Source organism: Ascaphus truei, chromosome 1 (assembly GCF_040206685.1).
Source record: "Ascaphus truei isolate aAscTru1 chromosome 1, aAscTru1.hap1, whole genome shotgun sequence".
Lineage (NCBI taxonomy): Eukaryota > Metazoa > Chordata > Amphibia > Anura > Ascaphidae > Ascaphus > Ascaphus truei.
In genome coordinates, this window is record NC_134483.1 from 548,247,664 (window position 1) to 548,273,780 (window position 26,117).

The following is a 26,117-nucleotide window of genomic DNA, read 5'->3' on the forward strand; positions in this document are numbered from 1 at the left end:
CTCTCAGATTTATCCACCGCCTGTTTACATCTGCCGTCCAGTGAGTGGGCAGTTCACCCATTGCAGCAATGTGTCCAATCGGCATTTCATTGTCCTTTTACCCAGTTTTTTATTTTCTATATGTCCTGTATATCATTATATGTATATTAAATGTTTTAAATTTACAATCACCTGGTATCTCAGCTGATACTTATTAGTTATATATCTGTGTGTTTGCATGTAGTCCCCCCCCTTTTTTGTCAAACAGTATCACGCTATGTATTGTGTTTTTCTCTTATTTTAAGCACATCACTACGTCTGGAGCCTATCCCTGGCTATCCTACTGGTTGGATATATATCCTTTTAACTACAGGCGCCTTGTTATACATATCCTTTTTTCTATGCTATCATCCTGACAAGGGGGTCAGAAATTGTATTTCAGGCAGCCCCTTATATGTGGACTATTATCCCCATTTAAGGTTGCACAATATTAATTGTTTTATCTTTCTAGTTAGCGCTACCTAATCTCTGTTTTCTAACTGCTTCCAAATGAAGTATATGGTATGCAGATGATATAAGGAGCGCACAATCCGGTAGGAGCAAAGAGAGGATCCAGGTAACAAAAGTATACATTTATTGAGTCATCAAGACATTAAAATCCAACACGTTTCGAACGTGTTAGCGTTCTTTATCAAGGATAAGCATACAATGAAAACCAGTCCTTATAAATACCCTTCTTACCTGTTACCCGTTCACGCCGAAAGAACATGCGTCATGATGTCATGACGTCCGGGCATGTGCAACCGCGCAAGTGCGAGCAAGCAAGACGTCAGAAGCAGTCTAAGGACTTCATTTGGAAGCAGCATATCCATCCAGCCACACCAGGAATTGTGAGTAATTATTTTATTTTTTCTACAGGGATACCCCCCAATGAGATTGATGGTGGGGGCTTTTTCTTGCTTCCCACCACCCTTCTTCAGGGGGTGTTTACCCACAATTGCTGGCTATATTACTTACACGTCTTATTAATTCTGACATCATTTTCCTTGGATGGTGGTTTGGTGTTATTTAACATTCTACCTGGCATTGAGCGCTCCTCAACCTTCTATTAACTTGTCGCATATCTTACATACAATGCATGGCAGAACATATACAACAGTTAGGCCAAGAGCTAACACTCTTGGACCCCAAAACATGGATCAGGGGCAACAAAGTGGACTTGACCTTTATTAGTGAGCCTGGTTACCCCCTCACCGTCACAGCTGTTCTGAAGAAAGGAACCCTAGTGGTGAGTCTCGGTTACCTTTTCAAGGGGAGATATTGCCAGGACAATGTGCCTACATATATACGAGAATCAGGCATGATTCCTGGATACATTTTTAGGGGAAGCGACAACTCTGGACCCCAACTACCTAGGCACATTCTGACAACAATTTCTCCTCAAAACCCCCCTTGAAACTCATGCCCTAGCAATACCCGCTCGCTGGCATCCCTGAAAAGGCAAAAAGATAACAATTATTTATTACCGCAAATTACAGGTTATGCATATAACGCTAATGGGCTCAATAGCTGACTCTTCTTGAACCCTAATTTTGGATCAGGGGCATCCAAAAATTGGCTTAACCTTTATTAAGAGCCTGGTTACCCCCTCACGTCACACTAAGTCCTACAAACTGTTATTAAATATGTGTTACTGTTGTCATGTTTCCATTCCTTTTTCTTCTTATTGTTATAAAACCAGTTCTTGTGCCAGGAATACAGTATTTGGCCCAGATTTACAATGGGTGCTACATTTTACTCCTATGTATATGAATGAATGAATGAATGAATGAATGAGGTGTGCTAGAGCGTAGTATCTTTTACAGTATCTAGACCAGGGGTGGCCGACTTCCATCCTCAAGGGCCACCAGCCAGGTCAGGTTTAAAGGATATTCCGGCTTTAGCACAGGTAGCTCAATCAGTGGCCCAGGCAATGACTGTGATGGATAGAAGGGAGAGGATGCATTTCCACCAAGCAACTGTCCCCATTCAGTCAATGCAGTAACTGAGTAACCTGACCTGCCTTAAGGACTGGAGTTGGTCACCCCTCCTCCAGACCTTTGTCTTTGGCCTTGATGCCAGTTTAGAAAATTCTTAGTTCAGAGTTACTTTACTGTTAAAATTAAGCACATGCAGCTGTATAGACTGTGACTGCAAACTAGCTGAGATGGTTATTAGCATCTCTGATTACTGATGCATTTTCATTTTTTTTAGATCAGCTATGGTGCAACAGACCATCTTCTAGGCAACAAACTTTTCTACCCATCCTTTTTCCAAACCCATCAAAATGACCAGATCCAATACAAAGCAATTTCCAAGTTACTGAGACATTTTGGCTGGACCTGGGTTGGAATTATTGCATCGGATGATGAGGATGGAGAAACACAGAGTCAGGAGCTGGAAAAAGAGGCCACCAATCATGGCATCTGCATTGAGTTCATCCTGAAGATAGCTCGTCTCCAAAGCACAAATAGAAGAGAGCTTAATGCTAGAAACACTGCAATTCTCCAAACCTCAACCTCGCAGGTTGTTGTACTTTGTGGCGCAGTTTCCTTGTCCTGTATTTATTCCGTAGGAAAAGAGTGTGCCGCCATTACCGAAAAGACTCTTATTGTTCCTGCTACTTGGACGTTTCACAGAGATAATAACAATATCTCCATAACACCATTTAATGGCAGTCTGTCATTTACACATCCCAGGAAAATTATCCCAGGCATGAAGAACTTCTTAGAGAACGTTAACCCTGTAAGTCGCCCACATGACCAGTTACTTGAACATATGTGGACAATGTATTTGAAATGTTTATCATCAAATCAAGATAGGAACAGGCTCATTGAAAGTGTTTACAATGTCCATCTCTACAACTGCACCGGGAAGGAACGTCTTACTGATACTGGCAATCATGTGTACAATACTCATAGATTTGGAACCACTTACCATGTGTACGTGGCAGTGTATGCCATGGCTCATGCTCTGCACAAAATGCACTTATCCATCTCTAGGAATCCTGCTAAAAAGCATCAACAAAACTATGAATACAAACAGCAGGTAAATATACAAATTGCAGACACTTCCCAGCAAACCCTTTGGTTGCGCTCCTGTAACACATTCTGCTTTACTCAAAATATTAACATTATTAAACATAACAAGTAGCTAAGAGCTGAACTTCCTTTAATGTCTGTTTTATATGAAAGTATCAAGTATGTAGCTTTAAGTCTCAGGGGCCTATGCCGTAAAGGTTAAAAATAAATATCGCCCGGCCATTTATATCGCCGTTTTTTGGAGCGTTGGTATCACAGTATTCCGAAAAGCTTCATTACCTCTCACAGGAAAATTTCCAAAACCGGCGAGTTGCCGCCGGCGATAGGATCGCCTCTCCGTGAGAAAATCTCAACCGAAATTTATGATTTTTAGTATACATTTTCTTCCAAGTGTAGATGAGCTGGGGTTCTCTGGAGCAGAACCACGTTGGTTGGAGGTCTGGGGACCCCCTGCTTCCCGAGATACAGACCCTGTTAGGGAGTGCTGGTATCTCCTATGCATTTAAATGTCCCGGTGACGTGACGTGGGAATCCAATGCATAGGAGATACCGGCACCCCATAACGTGGCCAGTATCTCGGGAAGCAGGGGGTCCGTGGTTCTACTCCGGAAACCCCCTGCACATCTACTGTAGTGCAAACGATTATTCTAAAACAAATCTGGGGCAATCACCAACAAGACCCAGGTACATGCTAGGATCATGCTGCAGACAGACTAATGGCCCATTGGATTTTCTGTGGGGGTCCCTGGCAGTCCCTGGGACCCCTGCTCTGTTAATACGATGGGCCATTAGTCTCTGGGGGTGTCCGGGGGTCCTCTGGTGGTCTCCATAGGTCCCCGCAGACCAAAGGTACCAACCCTATATGTCAACAAATAAAACATGGGCCTACATTAAATAAATCAATACCCCCCACGCCCCCCCCCCCCACCACCACCACCACCTCAACCACCACCACATACATACAGTACAGTAATGGGGAAAATAACTATTATCCAGATATGGATAATAGATTATTTGCCCATTATTAAACACAACATTAACCAGCATAAATACACTAAATAAAATACAGTTCTACTTACCACAGTAATATGAAGGGCATCCTCATCAGGATACTAAAGGTCCCTGTCCTACGTCGCCAGAACGCATACATACATAATATGTATATTCTAATGGCCCCTAACCCCTTAATCACCTTAGCGGTTAATAACCGCTATAGTAATTAAGGGGTTAACCCACCCTGCCTACTACCCACCGGGGAGGCCTAATCACCCACACTGTACCCAGTGAGTAGTATAGTGGTACATCATATCCATATAATAATATGGGCATGATAAGCCTCTACAGCACTCAATAATAAAACATTACAAAACTCCAACAACAAAAAATCACTAAATAGAAACACTAGCCAGCTAATGCAATTAATACAAGCAGTAACCAGATCAACAATGAATTAATTAAACCAGTAACCAATCAAACCAATTAATTAATAAAACAACAATAAATTAATTGTACCAGAAACCAATCATAACAATTAATTAATACAATAGCAATTAATTAATTGAAACATTAATCTACAAAGAAATTAATTATTAAAAAATATCTAAAAGCATTAGCCAACACATCATTAATTAAAAGCGAAAATCAATCGCCAACAATTAATTTAAATAAAGCATCAAAATACCAAACAATTACATCCACATAATAAACTGACATAGCAAAAATCACCATCAATACAAAGTGAGAAATGCCAAAAAAAATCATAATTAGTGTATTGATTTGTACCCTAAAGTGGTACAGATTAATACATTATCAGTCAATGTCAAAAAAAAAAAAAATGTAAAACCTGTAAAAAAAATACATTTACAAACATGCAATATTTTACTTACCATTAGAAGCGCTGGCCCTCCGACTCCCGGGGAAACAGGAAGCTCACGCACCAGGAAGGCATGAAACAGCATCCATGCAGGAAAAAGGCCTGATTTTTTCTAAGTCCTGTCTCTCTGCTTATCGCCAGCTTCTCCCCACCAACTTGCCAACTTTTCCTGGCGTTTGGATTTGGGGAGAAAATCGCCATTCTAGAGCGGCGCTAGGCGTCGATAACCTACTCGTTACTACTAGAATTGCACGAGTTGATGAACATTCCGAAAAGCGTCAATAAGTGGCTTATCACCGCTCAGTCGGCGATTTGGTTTTGTTCAAAGTTTTTTTGGCAAATCAGGCATTTATCGCCCACTTATCGACGTTTACTGAATCAGAGTAGGCATTTTGGCTGATAAGTGGTCAATAAGTGGCTTATGAATGCTTACTGCATGAGGCCCTTTGAATGTATAACCATTTGTACTGCCTATCATTACACATTAAATAATAGGAAGGAATATTCCGCACACCCCATTTGTAATACATAGTTACATAGTAGAAGAGGTTGAAAAAAGACATACGTCTTTTAGATGCTACATTTAGATGACAGATACATTATCCTATATCCGTACTTACAGTATATTGATCCAGAAGAAGGCAAATAAAAAACCAGGGACATATCATCTAATGATATCTCATAAGGTGAAAAATAAATTCCTTCCTGACTCCAAATATTGGCAATCAGATTACTCCCAGGATCAGCATATTTCCCATGTTATATCCCTGTATACCTTTCCTTTCTAATAAGATGTCCAAACTTTTTTTGAACAAATCTATTGTATCTGCCATCACAGTCTCCATGGGTAATGAATTCCACACTGTCATTGCCCTTACTGTAAAGAACCCTTTCCTTTGTTGCTGGTGAAATCTCCTTTCTCCAAACTAAAGGGATGCCTCCGAGTCCTTTGTACTGTCTTTGGGATAAATAGTTATTTTGAAAGCTCTTCTATTGTCCCCAATTATATTTATATATAGTTATCATATGCCCTCTTACACTGCTCTTTCCTAATGTAAACAAATCTAAATTCGCTAGCCTGTCTTCATAGCATAAATCAGATTATCCATCCCCTTTATTCATTTGGTGGCACTTCTTTGCACTTTCTTTAGTTCCATAATGTCTCTTCTAAGGAGTGGTGCCCAAAATTGTACTCCCTATTCAAGGTGTGGCCTTACTAATGCTTTATAAAGGTGCATAATTATGTTTACTTCCCTTCCATCCATTGCAACCTATCTTGTTTGCCTTTGCAGCTACTGCATAACTTTGGGCACTATTGCTAAGTCTGCTGTCTACAAACATTCCTAAATCCTTCACCATCAAGGACTCTCCTAATGTATCCCCATTTAAATTGTAAGTTGAGTGTTTATTAGAACCTTACATTTATCTGTATTAAAACGTATCTGCCATTTACCTGCCCAAGTTAACAGTCTATCCAAGTCTTTGTAGAGAGAAATTACATCCTGTTTTGATTCTACTACAGTACCTTACACAATTTAGTGTCATCAGGAAAGATGGATACAGAGAAAGTTGAGAATGTGATATAAGGAGGGGGGTCTGACGTAAAAAGCACTAAGCAGCCATTTTGCTCAGCATCCATCTTGGTTGCCTGATCTTGGCAGGCATTTTGTCCCTGTCTGTATTCTCATTTCTGTGTGTCATCCAACTTAATGTTTGTCTGCATGGAAGTTTGAGTTTGAAAGAAAGATGTTTTCTTCCTCTCGCTCTCAGAACATTTTGTTTATATTAAGCCATCTAGCTAGCTGCAAACCTTGAGACGGAGATAAGCCGTTGTGAAACTGAAATAAAGATAACAGTCATTTCTCACATTTAAAGTGGTAGAAATACAGAGGGAGGGTCTCACGGTCAAATGTACCCCTGTAAGAAATCCATAAACACAGGAGACACTGAAAAGTTGCGTATATATAATAAAGGTTGCGAGCTTGCATAATTATTTTTTAGCGGACTCAATTAATTTTTGCAAATTTCTGTTATTAAACTAATGTTCTCATATTCATATTTTGTTTATCTTATACGCATATGTAATGACGCACAAGCCATTTAGATCATTGTGATTGGCATCTTCTTTCTTCAGGGGACTGCTGTTTCTAGTATCTGCAAAGAGTAGCATAAGATTGGAAGAGGGGGTAGCACCTTTGTGGATCATATCTTTGCAACATGTGACACACACATATATGATAACAAGTACCATTAACATACACTACAAAGCATTCATCAGTTTCGCTCCCAGTGATCCAAGCCATCCGCCTAGTCCCAAATGATCCCATTCTATCACTTCCCTTTCTAAGTCTTTCTTGAATCTCTTCTATTTCATCTAGTTCATGCTGTAAATTGCCACTCTGATCTTGGATGAAAACACAGCATTGTTCTTTAATTAGGGCACATACACCTCCTCTTGAAGCTGAAACATAGTCTAAAGCCATTCTGTTTTGTAAGACCATATGCCTAATCAGACCCTGTTCTTGGTTTAATGATGCAATGGCTGTAGTTGTGTGATTGAGAACATCATCTAATACATCTGCTGATGCATTGAGCCTGTCATATAGTAACCCAAACCCTACATCTGAAAATAAACTAGCACAAAACTCTTCTTTCCATCAACTACTTTTCAGCCCTGAAGTATTGGGTGTTTCTCTCTTGTTTCTGAAATGGCCTGTAGATAATTATTTGGTGATTGTGAAAGCAGGGACCACTTTTCCTAAGTAACAAGAGCCTGTCCATCCGCTTTGCAAGACTCTATAGGCCCACCTACCACAGAGCCAATAGAGTCCGCAGGGTAAAGAAAAATCTTTGCAAGCATTTTTTAATATACTAATTAAAACTGTAAAATTAAGGCTACATCCTCCCTGTAAATTTTTTGCTCTGGGCTGTAAATACATTTTTACACAGATTTCATTAGTTGGTGGAGGACAAATATATAATCACTGCGCTTCTCCATGTAAAGAGCATGCAGCTAGTGAAGGAAATGGCCATACAAATGTGCAAAACAGAAAGTGAATCCCTGCGCTTCTCCCTTTGGGATAGCAATCAATGGTTAATATAAATATATGTATGGTGTAAATACCTATAAGAAAAAAGGAGACTTTTGGTATACATCCTTTGATCAAATAATGCCAAGCCTGCTAAACACGTCAAGGTAAATCTCATTAGCAGGTCCCTACGCAAAATGCATACTAGTGTTATGTGAAATAAGCCCAGAAGGGGTTAAAATATCAAAGCATATGCTTATATAACATAGTGCAATTAAAAACTGGTATATACCAGTACAGATACTCACATGTAAGTGAAGTGAAATAAGGGGACCTTGCTACCACAGAGCCAATAGAGTCCGCAGGGTAAAGAAGAATCTTTGCAAGCATTTTTTAATATACTAATTAAAACTGTAAAATTAAGGCTACATCCTCCCTGTAAATTTTTTGCTCCGGGCTGTAAATACATTTTTATACATATTTCATTAGTTGGTGGAGGCACATGACCCATAAATTTATTGTTGTTCCCAGTGTAATTTATGTAAAATCCACCTACTGGAAACTCATTTACTAATGGCATTCGGTTTAAAAGTTTAGAAAGGTTTCCTGTAAGCAAATTCAAATTGATGTTCCCTTCTCTAAATTCACCAGCAGTGCCTCAAGGGCCGCAAACAGGCCAGATTTTCAGGATTTCCCTACTTGAGCACAGCTGGCTCAATTAGTGAGTCAGTCATACTGAGCCACTAATTGAGCCAGCTGTGCTAAAGTAGGGATAAAGATCACACAAAAGCACCTTGCTCACCAGACATAAGAGAAAAACAATAACTGGTGCACAAGGGGTCACTAAAACTCCCTTAATGTTGCACTCTAGGTATAGTATAGTATATTGTACATAAAGTAACAGTTAAATAACTGATACCACAAATTCCAAAGTAGAAACAGACCAATTGTAAGGTCCCACAACCCCAAATATAACACGACAAAAATTATGTAACCTTTAATACAAAATAAAACCAGATGAAAAATGTAAAATGACAACTATAATATCAATTTAAATTTAAAAAGGTCCCCTTAGGGGCGAAACGGAGATATAGTGGAAATAAGTACTGGTATATTACTAGAAATGTACTACACAGGAGTTGCAGTAATGTAGAAACCAGAATATAATAACTTGGTTATAACCTCACTACAATATCATGCAATAGAGCAACAGCTAGATAACAAATGATCTCATCCTGCTAAGAGTAGGGGATAGCAATGGTGACTGAGTGATAGTATGTCACAACTAGATGCTATTCAATATCCCAGTGATCAGGCAAAGAATGGTAAAGTACATAACCACATATAGTGTAAACCAGACATTGGTGTAAATATAGTGTACACAGTATGTTATAAGGGCTGCAATTTGCCACATCCCATGGACTATGGTGAGCAGGAAGTATGCAACCTGACCGCCGAGTGGATGGGAGCAATGTTCCAATAGCCTGATACCAAAAACACCAGTTAGAAGGAATAGCTGTATGTGTACGCTCCGTTTCGGCCGCCGTGACCGTCAGTGTGATGACATCACTATGCCCCAACAACCGTTTTGCGCGTCTCCCATGCTTCTTCACAGGGGGAGGAGGATTCATGTACAGATGGTATGTGGGAGTTTAAATGCCCGGAGGGCAAGTTTAACTGGGGTGTCAGCAACCAATAGTTGCATGGGTGTGTGTGGAGGGGAGGGGTATGCTTCCCAACTCACAAAGTAATGATAGCTGAACAGCTGTAGGCTACCATGTAGCACAAAAGAAAGAAACAGTACCAGCACTGCAAAATTACACATAGGGGTAGGAGGAGCTAGCAAAAGTCAGAGTCATGTCAACAAGTACAAGGAGATAATATGATGTAATATTATAGTAGGCTGCGAGGAACACAAATGTCAATATAGATGATACTGTAAAAATATATTATTTATTCACCATGAATACGTAATGGGATAGGCCAGTGGGTAACAGGTATAATGATGTAGAAATGTGCTACACTGTCGGAACCGCCTAATTAAAGTCAAAACGGATCCTTCTAATAGTTAATAGCATACTGTCAAAGCGTAGAAATAAAATCAATGTGTCAAGGGTTCAAAAAGTAACAACATGAGTTTATCTGTACCAAGGCACAATTGAGAGAAAAGAATTCCAACAAGGAACTCAGGCCTCTGCCAACATATTGCTTGATATCACATTTTTATACATTTAAAAATTAGTAATACGCCCCTTAAGGGTGCTGGCTTAGAGATAAATAATATATGATGACTTATACAAAAATACATATTGATATATAAATACTGTCGCGGCCGAGTTTATTCGAGCATTTGCCCGGTCTCAGCCGCGACAGTAACCTGGCGCGCGCCGGGATGTCTCGGGCGAGCGCCGAAGCCTCGGAGGAGAGGCCCGCCAATCGGGGCTTCCCCCTCTCCTCTCTGGGTCTGCCGGGTCCCCCGGAACGTCCCACCGCCGTCCCCCACATCCGCGGACACCAGGGCTCCCTCGGGGAGCCCTGGGCACGCGTACAGGCGGCACAGGCACCCGATGACGCGTGACTGCGCATCGGTGATGCGCGGCACGCCGAGGGGCTGCGGCTCGCAAGCCGGGACATATCCCGACTTGCGGAATGAGCCGCAGTCGAATAAAGTGTGCCGCCTGTGTATGCTTTACATTGCTATATTATTATCCTCTTATCACCATAATATGGGCCGCCCTTAACCTTGTGACATAAGGGAGTTACTGTGTCCAGCCCTGTGTGTGTACTGTAGCTGTCAGATAACAGAACCCAAGGTCAGCAGAATTATCTAAGGCAGGAAAAACCTCTTACGAATGCTATTTCAATTTGTGCATGCCTTGTAGGAATTACACAAGGGTGAGTTACATCCAGGACCGATACTCTGCAGAATCAAAGATTCACAGGAACAAATAAGCTTACATACAAGCAAACACTCAAAATGGCGGTTAGGCCAAAATGGAGGTGATGATAGCCACACACATTATCTCAATCTTCACAATACTGTATACCTGGATCCCACTAAGCTCATATTGATACACAGAACCTTATTGAGTACAATAAACCAAATTAATGTTATACCATGAAAAAAATGTGGACTTAAAGAAATGATGAAAAAAGAAAACCCTCATTAAGACCATGAGGAGATAAAGTGTTCAATGTGTGAATCCATTTGCATTCGCATTTCAGCAATTTACAGTCCTATTTGCTCTTGCGTGGGCCCCAAGGGACATGTGCAATACCCATAAAACATAGGGTAGTTGCATCTCCTTTGTGTGTACCGTTGACATGTCTCGCGACAGGTGTATCTTGTAGGTTATAGATTGAGCACAAATGCTCAAGTAAATGCACTTTGAAGGCCCTATGAGTCTCACCTTCATATTGCATACCGCACTTGCAAGTAATCAAGTACACTACCCCAGTGGTGAGGCAGTTGATGAAGGAATTGACCTGGTAAGTGATCTTAGACTCCGAGTCCATAAACTCCTTGCCAAGCCTAATAAATGGGCATGCCTTACAGCGGCCACACGTATAAGTGCCACGGGGTTTTGGTCCCAGCTATGTCCTAGCTGGTTGAGTCTGGTAATGGCTGTGGAACAGTCTGTCCTTCAGGCTTTTGCACGGCGGCATACCACCGTGGGTGTAGAATTTAAAACATGCGAAAAATCATGATCCTCCACCAATAGATGCCAATGTTTACTGAGGATGTGGTGTAGTGTAGACCACTGATTGCTGTAAGTGCCTATGAAGCGTATCACACCTTAGTCAGTTTCATTCGTTTTAGCATGATCAGTGAGGAGTGATGGTCTTGGGGTATGTAGGGCTCGATGGAAGGCTTGCTTGATGATTTTCTTCCTATACCCCCTTTCGACAAATCAACTCATCATGTCCTTGGCCTGTATCCTAAACTCACTGATCTCTGAGCAATTACGTCTGAGATGCAAAAACTGCCCCAGGGCAATGCTGTTAATCATGTAGGATGGATGGTGACTATCTGCCATGACCAGGCTATTGGTGGATGTTGATTTGCGATAAATCGTGGTAGTTACACTGGCGACACACTTTATTCGAGCTCGGCTAGTCCCACGAATTCGGGTATACCCGGGTGTATTGAGGTTTGTGACTGTTTTCTGCCCGAGTGCATTGAGGTATTTTCCAGGCAGGGATTGAAGCATTTTATTCCCGCTGGCTGCAATACTGCACAGTATATATATATATACTGCATTACAATTCATGAATTTATGCCATCTGGTAGACACGCGAAGCATTGCAGCCTATTAAATCCTAATCATTATCATTTAACAGATCAGCCGCCCGTCAGCCAGGCATGAACCCAGGCTGGGAAGGCAAACGCAACGGGGCTTGTCAGAGGTGAGGAGCGGCGCATTCCAGGTATCTGCCAGGTACATACTGGGTATTTGCTCGAATAAAGTGTGTCGGTGCAGTAGTTTACCATCAGCCTTCCTATGGACCGTGATGTCAAGGAAATTGATTTTGGACCAATGGACCTCAAACGTGAGTCTAAGGTTAAAGGGGTTGTTGTTAAGTATGTCAATAAAACTTCTCAATAGTTCCTCAGTGCCTGACCAGAGCATCAGCACGTCATCAATGAATCTGATCCTGAGATCAATATGATCTGTATACTTAGCGTTGGCCTCCACGAACACCACAGCCTCCTCCCACCAGCCCAGATATAGATTGGCGAAGGTGGGAGCGCATGTGGTGCATATGGCCGTGCCCTGGATCTGATGATAGATTTTCTTATCAAATAAAAATACATTTTTGGTGAGTACAAATCTTAACAACAAAAGAACAAAGTCGTTATGGATGAAGAAGGATTTAGGAGTGCTTGTAGACAGCAGGCTTAGCAATAGTGCCCAATGTCATGCAGTAGCTGCATTTTCTAATCAAGGATTCCCCCAATATATCTCCATTTCATTTGTAAGTCGCCTTTTTATTCTTGCATCCCAAATGCATAACATTACATTTATCTGTATTAAACCTCATCTGCAATTTACCTGCCCACGTTTCCAGTCTCTCCAAGTCCTTCTGAAGAGAAATTACATCCTGCTCTGATTCTATTACAGTACCTTACACAATTTAGTATCATCAGCAAAGATGGAGACTTTGCTCTCGATCCCAACCTCAAGGTCATTAATAAACAAGTTAAAAAGCAGGGGTCCCAGTACCGATCCCTGAGGTACTCCACTGACAACTTTAGCCCAACCTGAAAAAGTTCCATTTATGACAACCCTCTGTTGTCTGTCCTTTAACCAGTTTTCAATCCAGGTGCATATATTATTACTGAGTCCAATTTTCTTTATTTTGTACACCAACCTCTTGTGTAAAACCATATCAAAAGCCTTTGCAAAATCTAAGTAGACCACATCAACTGCATTACCCTGGTCTAAATTCCTACTTACCTCCTCAAAGAAACAAATAAGTTTAATTTGGCAAGATCTATCCTTCATAAATCCATGCTGACTATTACTAATAATTTTTTTTTCCATTAGGTATTCCTGAATATTATCCCGTATTAAACCTTCAAGTAGTTTCCCTACTATTGAAGTCAGGCTTACAGGTCTGTAATTTCCCGGTTGTGATCTAGCTCCCTTTTTAAATATAGGCACCACATCTGCTTTACGCCAATCTTGTGGTACTGAGCCTGTGGAAATGGAGTCCTTGAATATTAAATATAATGGTTTTGCTATTACTGAGCTTAACTCCTTGAGAACTCTTGGATGTATGCCATCGGGGCCAGGTGCCTTATTAACTTTAATTTTTTCAAGTCGCTTATGAACTTCTTCCTCAGTTAACCAATTGTTCATTAATATGGAGGTTGTGGCTTCTTCCTGCGGCACTAGTATTGAACTTGATTCTTCCCTGGTAAACACAGAGGCAAAGAATTTATTTAATACCTCAGCTTTTTCCTTATCTCCAATAATCTGCCTACCCATCTCACACGGAAAGGGTTCTATATTTTCTTTTCTCATTTTTTTGTTATTAAGGTACTTAAAGAACTTTTTAGGGTTGACCTTACTTTCTATTGCAATCCTTTTTTTATTATCCATTTTTGCTAATTTTATTGCCCTTTTGCAATTTTTGTAACATTCCTTATAATTCTGATACGATGTCTCTGTCCCTTCTGACTTAAAGAATCTAAACGCCTTCCTCTTCTTGTCCCTTTCCTCCTCTACTTGTTTATTTAGCCACATTGGTTTTGAGTTATTTCTTTTATACTTATTACCCAAGGGTATACACTGATAAGTGTGCTTTTCTAAAAATGTTTTAAAGACTGCCCATTTATCTTCTACATTTTTCCCTGCAAAAACATCATCCCATTGTATTACTACTAGATTAGACCTCAGTTTATTAAAATCTGCCTTTCTAAAGTTTAAGGTCTTTGTTGAACCCAAGTAATCTGTTTTTTGATCATTTATTTCAAATGAGACCATGTTATGATCACTGTTACCCAAATGTTCCAGGACTTGAATATTTGTTATTACTTCTACATTGTTTGATATGACCAAATCCAGAACTGCCCCTCTCCTGGTTGGTTCCTCAATAATTTGGGTCATATAATTGTCTTTAAGCACCCCCAAAAACCTGTTTCCTTTTGTTGTAACGCTAATCTTATTGCCCCAGGCTTTGTCTGGATAATTAAAATCCCCCATTATGCAAACATGACCCAGTTTTGATGCCTTCTCCATTTGCAAAAGTATTTTAGCTTCCTCAATCTCACAGATTTTTGGTGGTTTATAGCATATTCCCACAAACATTTTCTTTATACATTTATCTCCACTGCTAATTTCTATCCACAAAGTCTCTACATTTTCATCATTCCCTTCATAAACATCATCCCTTATAATAGGTTTTAGATCCGGTTTAACATATAAACATACTCCACCTCCCCTTCTATTTGTTCGATCCTTCCGAAAAAGAGAATAACCCTCTAAATTAACAGTCCAGTCATGAGTTTCATCCCACCATGTTTCAGTAATGTCTATGATATCATACTGCTCCCTTGCAGCTATTAATTCAAGCTCTCCCATTTTATCTGTCAGGCTTCATGCATTAGCAAGCATGCATTTATGTTTTTTTCAGCCTGTACTATTATCTGCTCCTTTCTTTCTGCTCCCACTTGGTTTAATCTTTAGAAGTTTTCTAGTATTATCTGTAATTACTATGGGTGTCTCACTGCTTGTCAAACTTGCACTTGCCCCCATTCTACCTCCATACCACATTGTATCCTCATCTATTCCATTTAGTTCATTATCTGTTTCATTCCCCTCCCCCCTCCATCCTAGTTTAAAATCTCCGCGGTATGCTAAGGAGCCCAGGTTTGAGGTTAGCGCCTGCTCCGTGCGATTCAGGATGCAACTTCTGCCCTTTATGCAAAGTTCTGGCATGTCGGGAATAGGTGGGAGAAATGTTCCCACGGGCGTATTGGTTATGCATCTTAGGTATGGGACCCTGAACCCCACAAAAATGCCTGCTTCTCCTTAGGAGATTCACCTGATTCCACTATGAAGAAAAATCCAAGGTTAGCATCAGCGGTTCCAGAGTGTGACGGGTTAAACTACATTGCAACGAAGATTGATGCCCTCTTCGGGAATTCGTTAGAGCTAAGGGTTCACGAACAAACCCTGTAAGGACTGAATGAACTTTGTCCATTTGGCTGAGAGAGAGGGCTGGCAACTTGTGCCCCTAGCCAGGAATTGCTACACGGATCCTTTTGCGCATCCACTTGCATGCGTGCAGGGGTGTCCAGCGACTTTGTTTCGTTCCAAGGACATAAGTTTTTGTTCCCCCATCCCAGTGTTTTATTAAGTGTATATTGTGAAGATTCTGTATGTTTGTCTGAAAATAAATAAATTACAATTTATTTTACTCATCTTGTGTACTCAGTCCAGAATCCCGGTATTAATGTGTGCATAAGTCTTGGTCTCCCGTGACAATAATTAATGTCAACATGTATACATGTAAACTGCGTTACTAAGAAGCATATCAAAATACAGGCAAACATTCAACATATTGTGCCAGGCAAGTGATGGTGTTAAAAATTGGTGCTGTGTGATGTAGTGCATGTGCGTTCAGAGTGTTCTATTCGTGCATGTGCTGGGGTTTAATGTAAAATCTTATCATGCATACGCGTCAACAAATATGTTCCATAACAATTCTACACAGAGTCGTTTAAGTTTAAGTCCCTCTCCTCCCCCTCTCCCCAAAGAGCATGGACACATGAGACTAATGGACTTTGGCAACGCAAAAAAATGTTCAATTAGCACATTTAAAGCACTTCAAGAAATCTGTAAATACCTATAAGCTTCTATTCCCAGGTTCATCGTCATCTCCTGTTTTTTGCCGTCAATAATAATGAAGCCATTTCTGCTAGAGAAAGGACATACATGTTTTGTTATCTCTGTTCGTTATAATGTATCTAATTGTCAGGTACATATGTTAATATTTCATCCAAACATTTTCTTTAGATATTAACACAAAGTACATAATGTTAAACAAAATAGATTTAATGTTAAACTTTAATGTACGTACATTTTTAGAGATGTCTTCAATGATGATTCGTTTAATATGACTGAAAATTAAGAAACACCAAATGTTAACACATACACAACACAAAAATGAACATAACACTTGTACATGCTCAACATAGTCCTCTCATGCACACATGTTACTCATGTTATTACATGTTTTTATACAAGATCATTGAGCTTCACATACCTTAGCCAGATGTGTTTGTACACTCGGGCAAAGAAGTTGCTTATAGGCATCCCTATCCTAAGATAATAATATTTGTAAAATGTCATTGTAATAAACATGAATGAATGTATATATTCATGTTAACATATACATTGTTGCTTACCTGAAAAATAGTTGTTTATCACATTCAGACGTGTCTCCACCCCACTGGCTGTTTGCTCCTGATCCCCTGCAGCATGGACAGGAGGGTCCTCCTCCAGACCCTCCCTTATGTCGTCTTGAAGACTATGACGCAGTGCAACATTGTGCAGAATGCACCAACAAATCACTGTGTCAGACACCTTTTTAGGCCTGTACTATAGGGCACCACCTGAGTGATCCAGACATTTAAACCGACTTTTCAACAGTCCAAATGTCTTCTCTATAACAGACCTAGTGGTTACGTGTGCCACATTATATCTTTCCTCTGCTGGGACTTGAGGGTTAGCCAGTGGGATTAAGAGCCATGGTCAGAGCCCATATCCTGGGTCACCTATAAAACATCATATTCAAATAATTAAAAAACATAGTACAATGTAAAAATATTTCTACTTATATATTGTTTTTGACACACTAGTTCTATGATGTCAAACATATTGTATATCTAACTTATGAGGTGTTTATCCATATCTGAGAAGATCATAAAACATTCAGATATCTGTATTTGAAACCTTAATAAATCATATTATTTAATGACATTAAACATCCATAGTAAATTTAATAATAAATGGCAGGTTTGGATGTTAGATAGGTAGTATTCAAATATGGCTCATCTTATTTTTTAACATAACAGATGTATTGTATGTCAAATACACATGGATTTTTTATTAACAAAAATCTAATCTACATTCTAACAATTAAGTTTTAAAAATATTTATGTACTTTTGAGTATTTGACAAAATGGATGTGATAATTAAAATAACTAAACTTATAAAACAAACAACATTACCACAAAATGTTGCCTAACAGTGAAATTAATTATTTATACTCACACACCAGCCAACCATGCCCAAAATGACCTGTTTCAAATGCATGGAAGACAGATGAGTTCCTCAGGATAGAGGAATCGTGGCCGGAACCTGGAAATCTGGCTACCACGTTCAGAATTTTCATGTAGGCATCGCATACGACCTGCACATTCATGGAGTGAAAGTGCTTCTGTAAGGTATCGGGGAACACGTCCTTTGCAACGGGTTCCCTCCTTATCTGTCTCATCTCAGACCTCCGCTCTGGCACCAGCGCATGCGCACGCACGCGCAGCTCTTCTAGTGTGCCATGTAGCTTAGCTCTGCCCCCTAAGATGTGACGCGCTTCTCTCATGTGTGGCACGCACACATCACGACGTGCACCGCTCCCCAGCTACGTGCCAAGTATTCATTAGCCCACTTGTCTCCTGCAGCCAATCCTTGCCTCCGCAGAGGCCGTGCCTCTACTCCACCTCCCTAGCTACTGGTTCCTGTTTCCCATAAGTACACCTGCTCTCACTCCCAGTCATTGCTGAGCATAACTTCCTCTAGCCTTGAGCGCCTATGTCCATTGTGACCTGCTCCTTGCCTTGTGTTTACCTTGCAGTTTAACCCTTCGTGTACCGACCCGGCATTACCTTGGAATCTCTCTGGATACTGACCCTAGCTTGCCCTCGACCTTGTGGGAATCTCCAACCCAGACCACGGCTATACAGACCTCAATATTCTAACCTCTTCAACCCCAGACCACGGCTATATGGACTTCCATGATTCTGATCTCTCCAATCCCAGACCATGGCTAACAGACTTTGACTAGTCTGAAATCTCCACTCCAAGACCTTGGCAAGTATTGAATAACCCACTCTCTCCAACCCAGACCCGGCTACATTTGACAATCCACCTGCCAGGCAAGCTCCCGCTGTTGTGGGTGCGTGGTTTGCTACTTCCAAACCTCAGTACCGGGGTCCAGTCTTGCTCATGGGTAGCACAAGCGTTACAGTTTCCTATTACGGTACACATGCTCATCTACAGTCGGTGGAGTCAAAGCAACATGTGTGCAATCGATTGCACCCATCACGCATGGAAGCCCGGCTATGGTGTAAAAGCCATTCCTGATTTCCAGCCACTCTGTCTGCTCTCTAGGAAAATGTATATAATGCCTAGCGCATCTAGTTAGTGCACATAGAAACTGGCTAAGGGCCCGCGAGAATGATGACTGCGAGACCCCGCCTATTGTTCCCACAGTTGTCTGAAAAGATGCAGAAGCAATAAAATGTAATGAGCACAGCATTTTAACAAGCCCAGGGACTGCACGACCTCTGGCTGTTACAAAATCTAAATCTTCTCTTATCTTGTCATAAAGAGATAAGATTGCTGCGCAGCTAAAGCGATATCGACTAATTATCTCCTCATCCGTAAGCCCGTCCAAACTAGTTAAATCACGATGTAGACATGGACGGGGCACCACGTCTCTCCTGTCCCCTCTCCCTCTCCCTTGCCCTCTCCTATCCGCGCCCTCTCCTCTCATCTCCTCTCTCCCCTGTCTCTCCTCCAAAACTAGTCTTCTCCTTCTCAACATTATCTCCTCTATCTCCATCTCAGAAAACGCCATCTCTACCTCGAAGTAAGTGTGCAATTAATTTAATTTAAGTAGCTACTGTATGTGTGTAGGTCACGTGTCTTAATTAATTTCAATTAGTTACAAAAGTAATTAAAAAACAGTAATATATAAGTTCAATGTGTGTCTAGAAAATCTGAATATGTATTAATTAGCTATTCAAATATATTACAATATGACATATTTTTTACACGTGACGTCAATCTTCATATACCTTGGTTAATAACTACATTTAAAAAAAACAATAATAATTGGAACGTACGCAACAGTCAGCAATGGGGGTAGTTTTTTTTTAATTAGTGACCATTGTTACCAAATCATTTACGTATGTTGATTTGTTAAGCCGATTTTGAAATGTTCTATTTGTTTATAAAATTTTATAATAAAAATTATTATTTATGTGCATAAATTAAATATGCACAATTGAAACAGAATTGGTACACTGATGAGCGATCCGTTCTGTAATCAGTCACTTGATCAGGATTATTACATCACATTATTGCACAGCATTGTGGGAAATGTAGTCCTTGCATCTGTATGTGTGGCCAGTTACTAGATACAATTGGTACCCTAATAGAGAGAGGGTGGAGATGAAAAAAAAAACAAATCAGAAGAGGAAGGGGATGTAACTTTGAAAATGCGTAATACATTAAAAACATTGTCAAATGACATGCCAAAAGTAGGGCCTGCTTATTTGTGATAGTAATAACAGTTATGCCAAAGTTTAATATATACAGGCATACCCCGGTTTGAGGACACTCACTTTAAGTACACTCGCGAGTAAGGACATATCGACCAATAGGAAAACGGCAGCTCACGCATGCGCCTGTCAGCACGTCCTGAACAGCAATACCGGCTCCCTACCTGTACCGAAGCTGTGCGCAAGCGGGGAGACTATAGAGCCTGTTACACATGCATTATTTACACCAGTTATGCACGTATATAATGATTGCAGTGCAGTACATGCATCAATAACTGGAAAAAGGGAGTGCTTCACTTTAAGTACATTTTCGCTTTACATACGTGCTCCGGTCCCATTGCGTACGTTAACGCGGGGTATGTATGTATATATGCATACGTTAATGCGGGGTATGCCTGCATGTATTTTTGTTATTGTAAGAACTGTACCTTTAAGAGGTTACGATAGCACTATCCTGCGAACGTAAACATTAATGTACCACGTAAAGAATCATAACATCAGCAAGTCATATCTCAACACATTAATAACTTGTGCGGGACACTATTAGTTCAATAAGTGAAACGCTTATATTGATAAAAAATAGTTCTTTTTAACCCTTTGCGGTCCAATTAATTTTCACTAAGTGCGCCAGCAAGTCTAATTTATTTTTTGGGAAAAAAAACACATACAGCTGTTTTTTACTGCACACACACTGCACACACTCACAGTGCACACTGCGTACACTGCACACACTGCACACACTGCACACACTGCACACACTGCACACACTCACAGCGTACACTGCGCACACTCAAAGCACACTGCGCACACTCACAGCACACTACACACACTCACAGCACACTGCAAACACTGTGCACACTCACAGCACACTGCACACACTCACAGCGCACAATCACCACACACTGCGCACACTCACCGCACAATTCGCTCACACACCCCCCGCCCCTACCTCCGATGTCAGCTGCTTTGTCTGCCTGTGGGGATTGGTGCGGCACTGTGGGGTGGGGAGCGGATCGGTGCAGGGTTTGGGGGGGGGCGGATCGGTGCAAGGCTGGGGGGGAGGAGGGGGATCAGTGTGGCTGCTGAGAGAAGGGAATGCAGGGGACTTGTGCTGCTGCCGGTGCCTCACTCCACAACTTCCCCCCTCCTCCCTCCTCCCTCCTCCTCCCGATCCAACATTGGACCGCAAGTGGCAAATTTTTTTATCGGATGTATTCCGATATTGGACCGGAAAGGGTTAAGGCCACGGCATCACAAATCCTAAATAATATGGCACAGCTTCATAGTCTCCATACTTTAAAGCTATGATCAAATAAAGGCCTGATTATTTCTAAGTCTCGTCTCGCCGCTCCTCGCCGCTCGTCCCCAGCTTCTTGCAAACTGTTTGTGCAGAGGCGATTTGGCGATAAATTCATCATTTTTGAGCTGTTATCTGCTGCGAGATGCTGATTGGGGCAAATAGAATACAGCGAGTTTGAAAAACTGTCGATGAGCGGCGAGATAGGGCTTCTCGCCAAGCTGTCAGCGGATTTTTATTCCGCCAAAAAAAAGGCGAGTTTTCCTTATCTCGACAACTTCTCAGGGCTTACTGAATATCAGTAGGCTTTTTTGGCGAGATAGGGCTTATCGTCGCTTACTGCATGAGGCCCCTAGTCTTTGTTGTCCACCATCCCTTTGGAAGCTTTTTCTCTTCTAGGGATAGATTATAGTTAACATGATGTTTCCTTTTGTGATACAGATGCAGCGGCTGTTATTCGAACAAATCTCTAAATGGATTCTCGAGATATGCCCGTGATCCGTCTTGGAACTTGGGTCGGTGAGGCGCTGGCAGGTTTTTCAAAAGTGCTTTGCTCCGAATAGCAAAGCACTCAGCACAGAGTTGCCGGAGAAGCCTTCCTAGTTGAGACCAAGTTCTGCATTTGCGGCCAATTTCCAGCTTTGCCTTGCTTGCAGTTAGCGGGTATAGCCAGGTATCTTCCCCGAGGAAGGTACCGTGAAGTTTCTGGACATGGAGCCTTCCGAAGCAGGCACCCTGCACCCAATTGAGGCTATAGACTCCCCCCACACCCAAGTTAAGTGTGTATTCTACTTTATTTTGTGTATAATTTGTATATCTGCTGGTCTCACTAGAATAAACCTCATTTATTTCACTAAGTACCTTGTTCTGCCTAGTACGAAGGTAAAAATGTTAAAAGTGTTAAATGTACTGGCCTCCCATGACATTAATTCAGTAATTTTGCCTATTATTGTATTGTGCTGTACTGAATGGTTGTTGGGGGTAGAGGGGGTGCCCATTCATTCCCATTGAGTTTATCATTGCTCCCATTGAGGGTATAGGTAACCTCAATAGCAATGAACAGGTGTGTTCAAAGAACTTAGCTTCTAGTAGGCATGCTCGTGAGAGCGGATGATTGGCAGCCGTCCAATAGCCGTCATCACGGTATCACGTGCTGCGCAATGATGTCACCACAGCATGTTTTGCGCCTTCATGATGCTTCATCAGGGGTTAGTCTAAATGATTCTAAGGCGGGGTTTAAATACCAGAAGGCTTGTACCTTCATGCAAATCCAGATCGCATCAGGATATAGTTAATAAGCCAGCCAATCAGAACATTGCATTACTAAGGCTACATACAAGGCAATACAAATAGTACATGAAACATAGCATAACTACTAAACAAAAAACAAAGCACATAAATAAAAAGAAAAGGTTACGTACATAGCAATACAAATATTGCAAAAAAACCATGAAAGAAAAACATAATTGCTGACACTATACAAAAATATATATAAAAGACACAATAGAATAGCGGTGTGCAAACTGGGGGGTGCAGGGTTTACAGAGGCCCCATGCACTTCCTGAAGGCACTTAAATTAAGTGCCTAGGAAGCGGCGAAGGCCTCTGTAAACTGCACTTACCTTGGCTCCGGTGGTTCCTGGAGGGGCGTCGCCATTGAAACGCTGTGTTAAATGATGCCGCAAGGTCATGTAACGTCATGGTGCCATGGGTTTTTCCTCAATTGGTGCATGCCTATTCACTTGAGAAAGACCTATTGGTCGAAACGTTGTGTGGCACAATAAATGAACTTTATTTAAAAAACCGTGGAGCGTTGGATCCTTCCTTCCTGAGTATTGCCTTGGAACATACCTGACAGGTACCTCCTTGAACCAGCAGCACCGGTAAACTGTATACATTAATTTATCATTGTGGAGTGCAGCATAACCCCCTTTAAATTGCCATGGCAATGTGACATCATGACGCCGGAGCCGAGGTAAGGGGGGGGGAGCGCTGCAATAGAATATAAAAGTAAATATATATATATAGAATATGCACTGTCACAAATACACTCAACTAATAATGATTAATAATACAACAAATATTATATTGAATAATGAAACAGATATAAAAATAATAAATATAACCATTGAATAAATCTAAAATAAATTAAAATATAATTATTATGGAAGCATCCACAATAAAGGATGTGATAAAAAAAATTGATAAAATCTTGATAAATAATAATCAATCAATATCAGAACTATTCTCCATTAACATAGACAGCAAAGAAAATGTGAAATAGTAAACACTCTGAACACAGGATCTGGATGTCATACAGTTATAGATAAGGCAAATTCTATTTCAGGAATGAAACATCCAGGTTATGTAATTTTTTTATCTTTATCCAAATTACTTTGGGCATTTTTTATTCCATTGACATGTTCTCCAATACTTGGTTTGAGTGGCCTAATTGTCTTACCAACATGCCATAAATTGCATGGACAATCTATGATATACACAACAAAACGTTGTCAGACAATTAAATTGTGTAATACTGTGATATTTTCCAGTCTAATATCACATAAGCTTCTATCAAACACCATGTATTTACACTTAACACACTTTCCGCATATGAAGTTCCCTACTGGTTTAAATTGGAAGTTCTCATTTAAAGGTGCATTTACGGTTACCTTTTTAAATGCACTGGGAGCCAAAATGTTTGTAATGTTTCTGGCTTTTCTAAATCCTATTTTAGGTTTCCTTGTGATTTTATCTTGCAGAATAGGGTCCATTTGGAGGACACCCCAATGCTTCTTTAGGATCTTTATTATTCTGTTATCATGCTTACAAAACCCTGAAATGAATAATGGTGTATCACCAAACTCATTTACTGTGGTTTTTGTTTCTTGGAGATCAGCAGTTGATGTCTAAGATAATCTTTGCTTTTCTGAATGGACCTATTAACAAGTGTTGAATCATAACCCTAATCAGCACATTTTTGGGATAAAACTCCAGATTGTTCGTCAAAATCTGATACCTGGGAGCAATTTCTCCTGGCCCGTAGCATTTGACCGTATGGGATGTTGTTCAACCATCATTTGGAATGACTGCTCTGGAAATCCAGGTACAGTATGAGTTTACATCAACTTATTTAAAGTATGTATTTTGTAACGATATTGTTGTTCTAAATTTTCAAGTTGAGATCCAAAAAGTTAATCTCAGTACTGTGGTTTGTACCAATCAGTACAAGATTTCTACCATTTCGATTCAAATAGCTGATAAAGTTATTGAGATCTTCCAACGTCCCTGCCCAAACAATCAATATATCATCTATATATCTTCGATAATATTTAAGGTGTTTGTTAAATTCATTAATATTGCAGATGAAATCGAGCTCCCGTTTTCCATAAAAAGTCCCGCATAATTTGGTGCAAAACGTGTCCCCATGGCTGTCTTAGTGGTCTGGAGATAGAACTGACCCTCAAATAAAACACAATTGTGATTCAATATAAAAAGGATACTATCAATTATAAATTGTTGCTGTGCAAAATGAGAGTGTTATCTGCATGCAAAAAAAGTGTGATAGCCTCAACACCCTGCGAATTAAGTATACAAGTGTTTACAAGTGTTTCTTTTTATTTATCTGCTTTGTTTTTTGTTTAGCAGTTATGTTATCCCACGAGGACGCAGACTAGAAGCTAAGTTCTTAGCACACACCTATTCATTGCTATTGTGGTTACCTACCGTATGCCCTCAATCGGAGCAATAATAACCTCAATGGGAATGAATGGGCACCCCCTCTACCCCCAACAACCATACAGTACAATACAATAATGGGCAAAAGTGCTGTCACGGAAGACCAGTACTTTTAACACTTTTACCTTCTGAGATCACAAGGCAGAACAAGGTGCGCAGTGGAATAAAATGAGGTTTATTCTAGTGAGACCAGCAGATATACCAATGATACACAAAATACTTAACTGGAGGTCTGGGGGGAGACTCTTGCCTCAACTAGGTGCAGGGTACCTGCTTCGGAAGGCTTACCCTGACCGCTCCACGTTAAGAAAGTTCACGGTACCTTCCACGGAGAAGATACCTGGCTATACCCGCAAACTGCGAGCAAGGCAAAAGGCGCAAAACTCGTTGTGGGGACGTCATTGCGCAGCATGTGATACCACAGTGACGGATATTGGATGGCTGAGGACCATGTGATTATTTTGTAATGTGATTTTTCATTGATGTGAATATCACCTGTGTTTTTTACATAAATGTGATTATACTGTTACTGATTCTGTTTTTGTTTCCTCTTTTGCGCCCTTTTTTTGTTTGACTGTTTCCTTCAGTGACCCAGCTGATTACCGGAGAACAGGAGCTCCAGGGAGATACTGTAACAGCTATTTGTTAAAGGATTTAATGAACATTTGGGATAGCGCGTCTTGTATTTCCTTTCTCTACAATGAATAGGCGTATTGCTTAGTATTGTGTTTGTATTTGTTTTTATGTGTATTGTGGGTAGCGGGGATGGGCAAAGGTGGTATTTGGACTGTGGTGGGTGTTTATACCTACTGGGTGGGTAACGTGAGGGGTTAACCCCTTCATTACCTTACCGGTAGTAACCGCTAAGGTAATTAAGAGGTTAGTTCCTTCTGCAACCCCCCCGCTATGCCTAAACACCAACCATGGGCCAAATACCACCTTCACCCACCCCCGCTAGCCACAATAAACCAGACACTGGTAGTTAACCCATTCATTGCCTTAGCAGTTAGCCGCTAATATAATGAAGCAGCCTGTAAATGCATTTT

At 40.7% G+C, this 26,117-nt stretch overlaps 1 protein-coding gene across 1 annotated transcript in view; it reads left to right on the forward strand.

Moving 5' to 3' along the window:
• The window catches only part of LOC142465907 (vomeronasal type-2 receptor 26-like), a 59,043-nt gene that overhangs the window by 21,379 nt on the left and 11,547 nt on the right, over positions 1–26,117 (forward strand). The window contains exon 3 of the mRNA XM_075570386.1: positions 2,233–3,066. Within this exon, the coding sequence (XP_075426501.1) occupies positions 2,233–3,066 (834 nt within the window). The remainder of the gene's footprint in view (positions 1–2,232; positions 3,067–26,117) is intronic.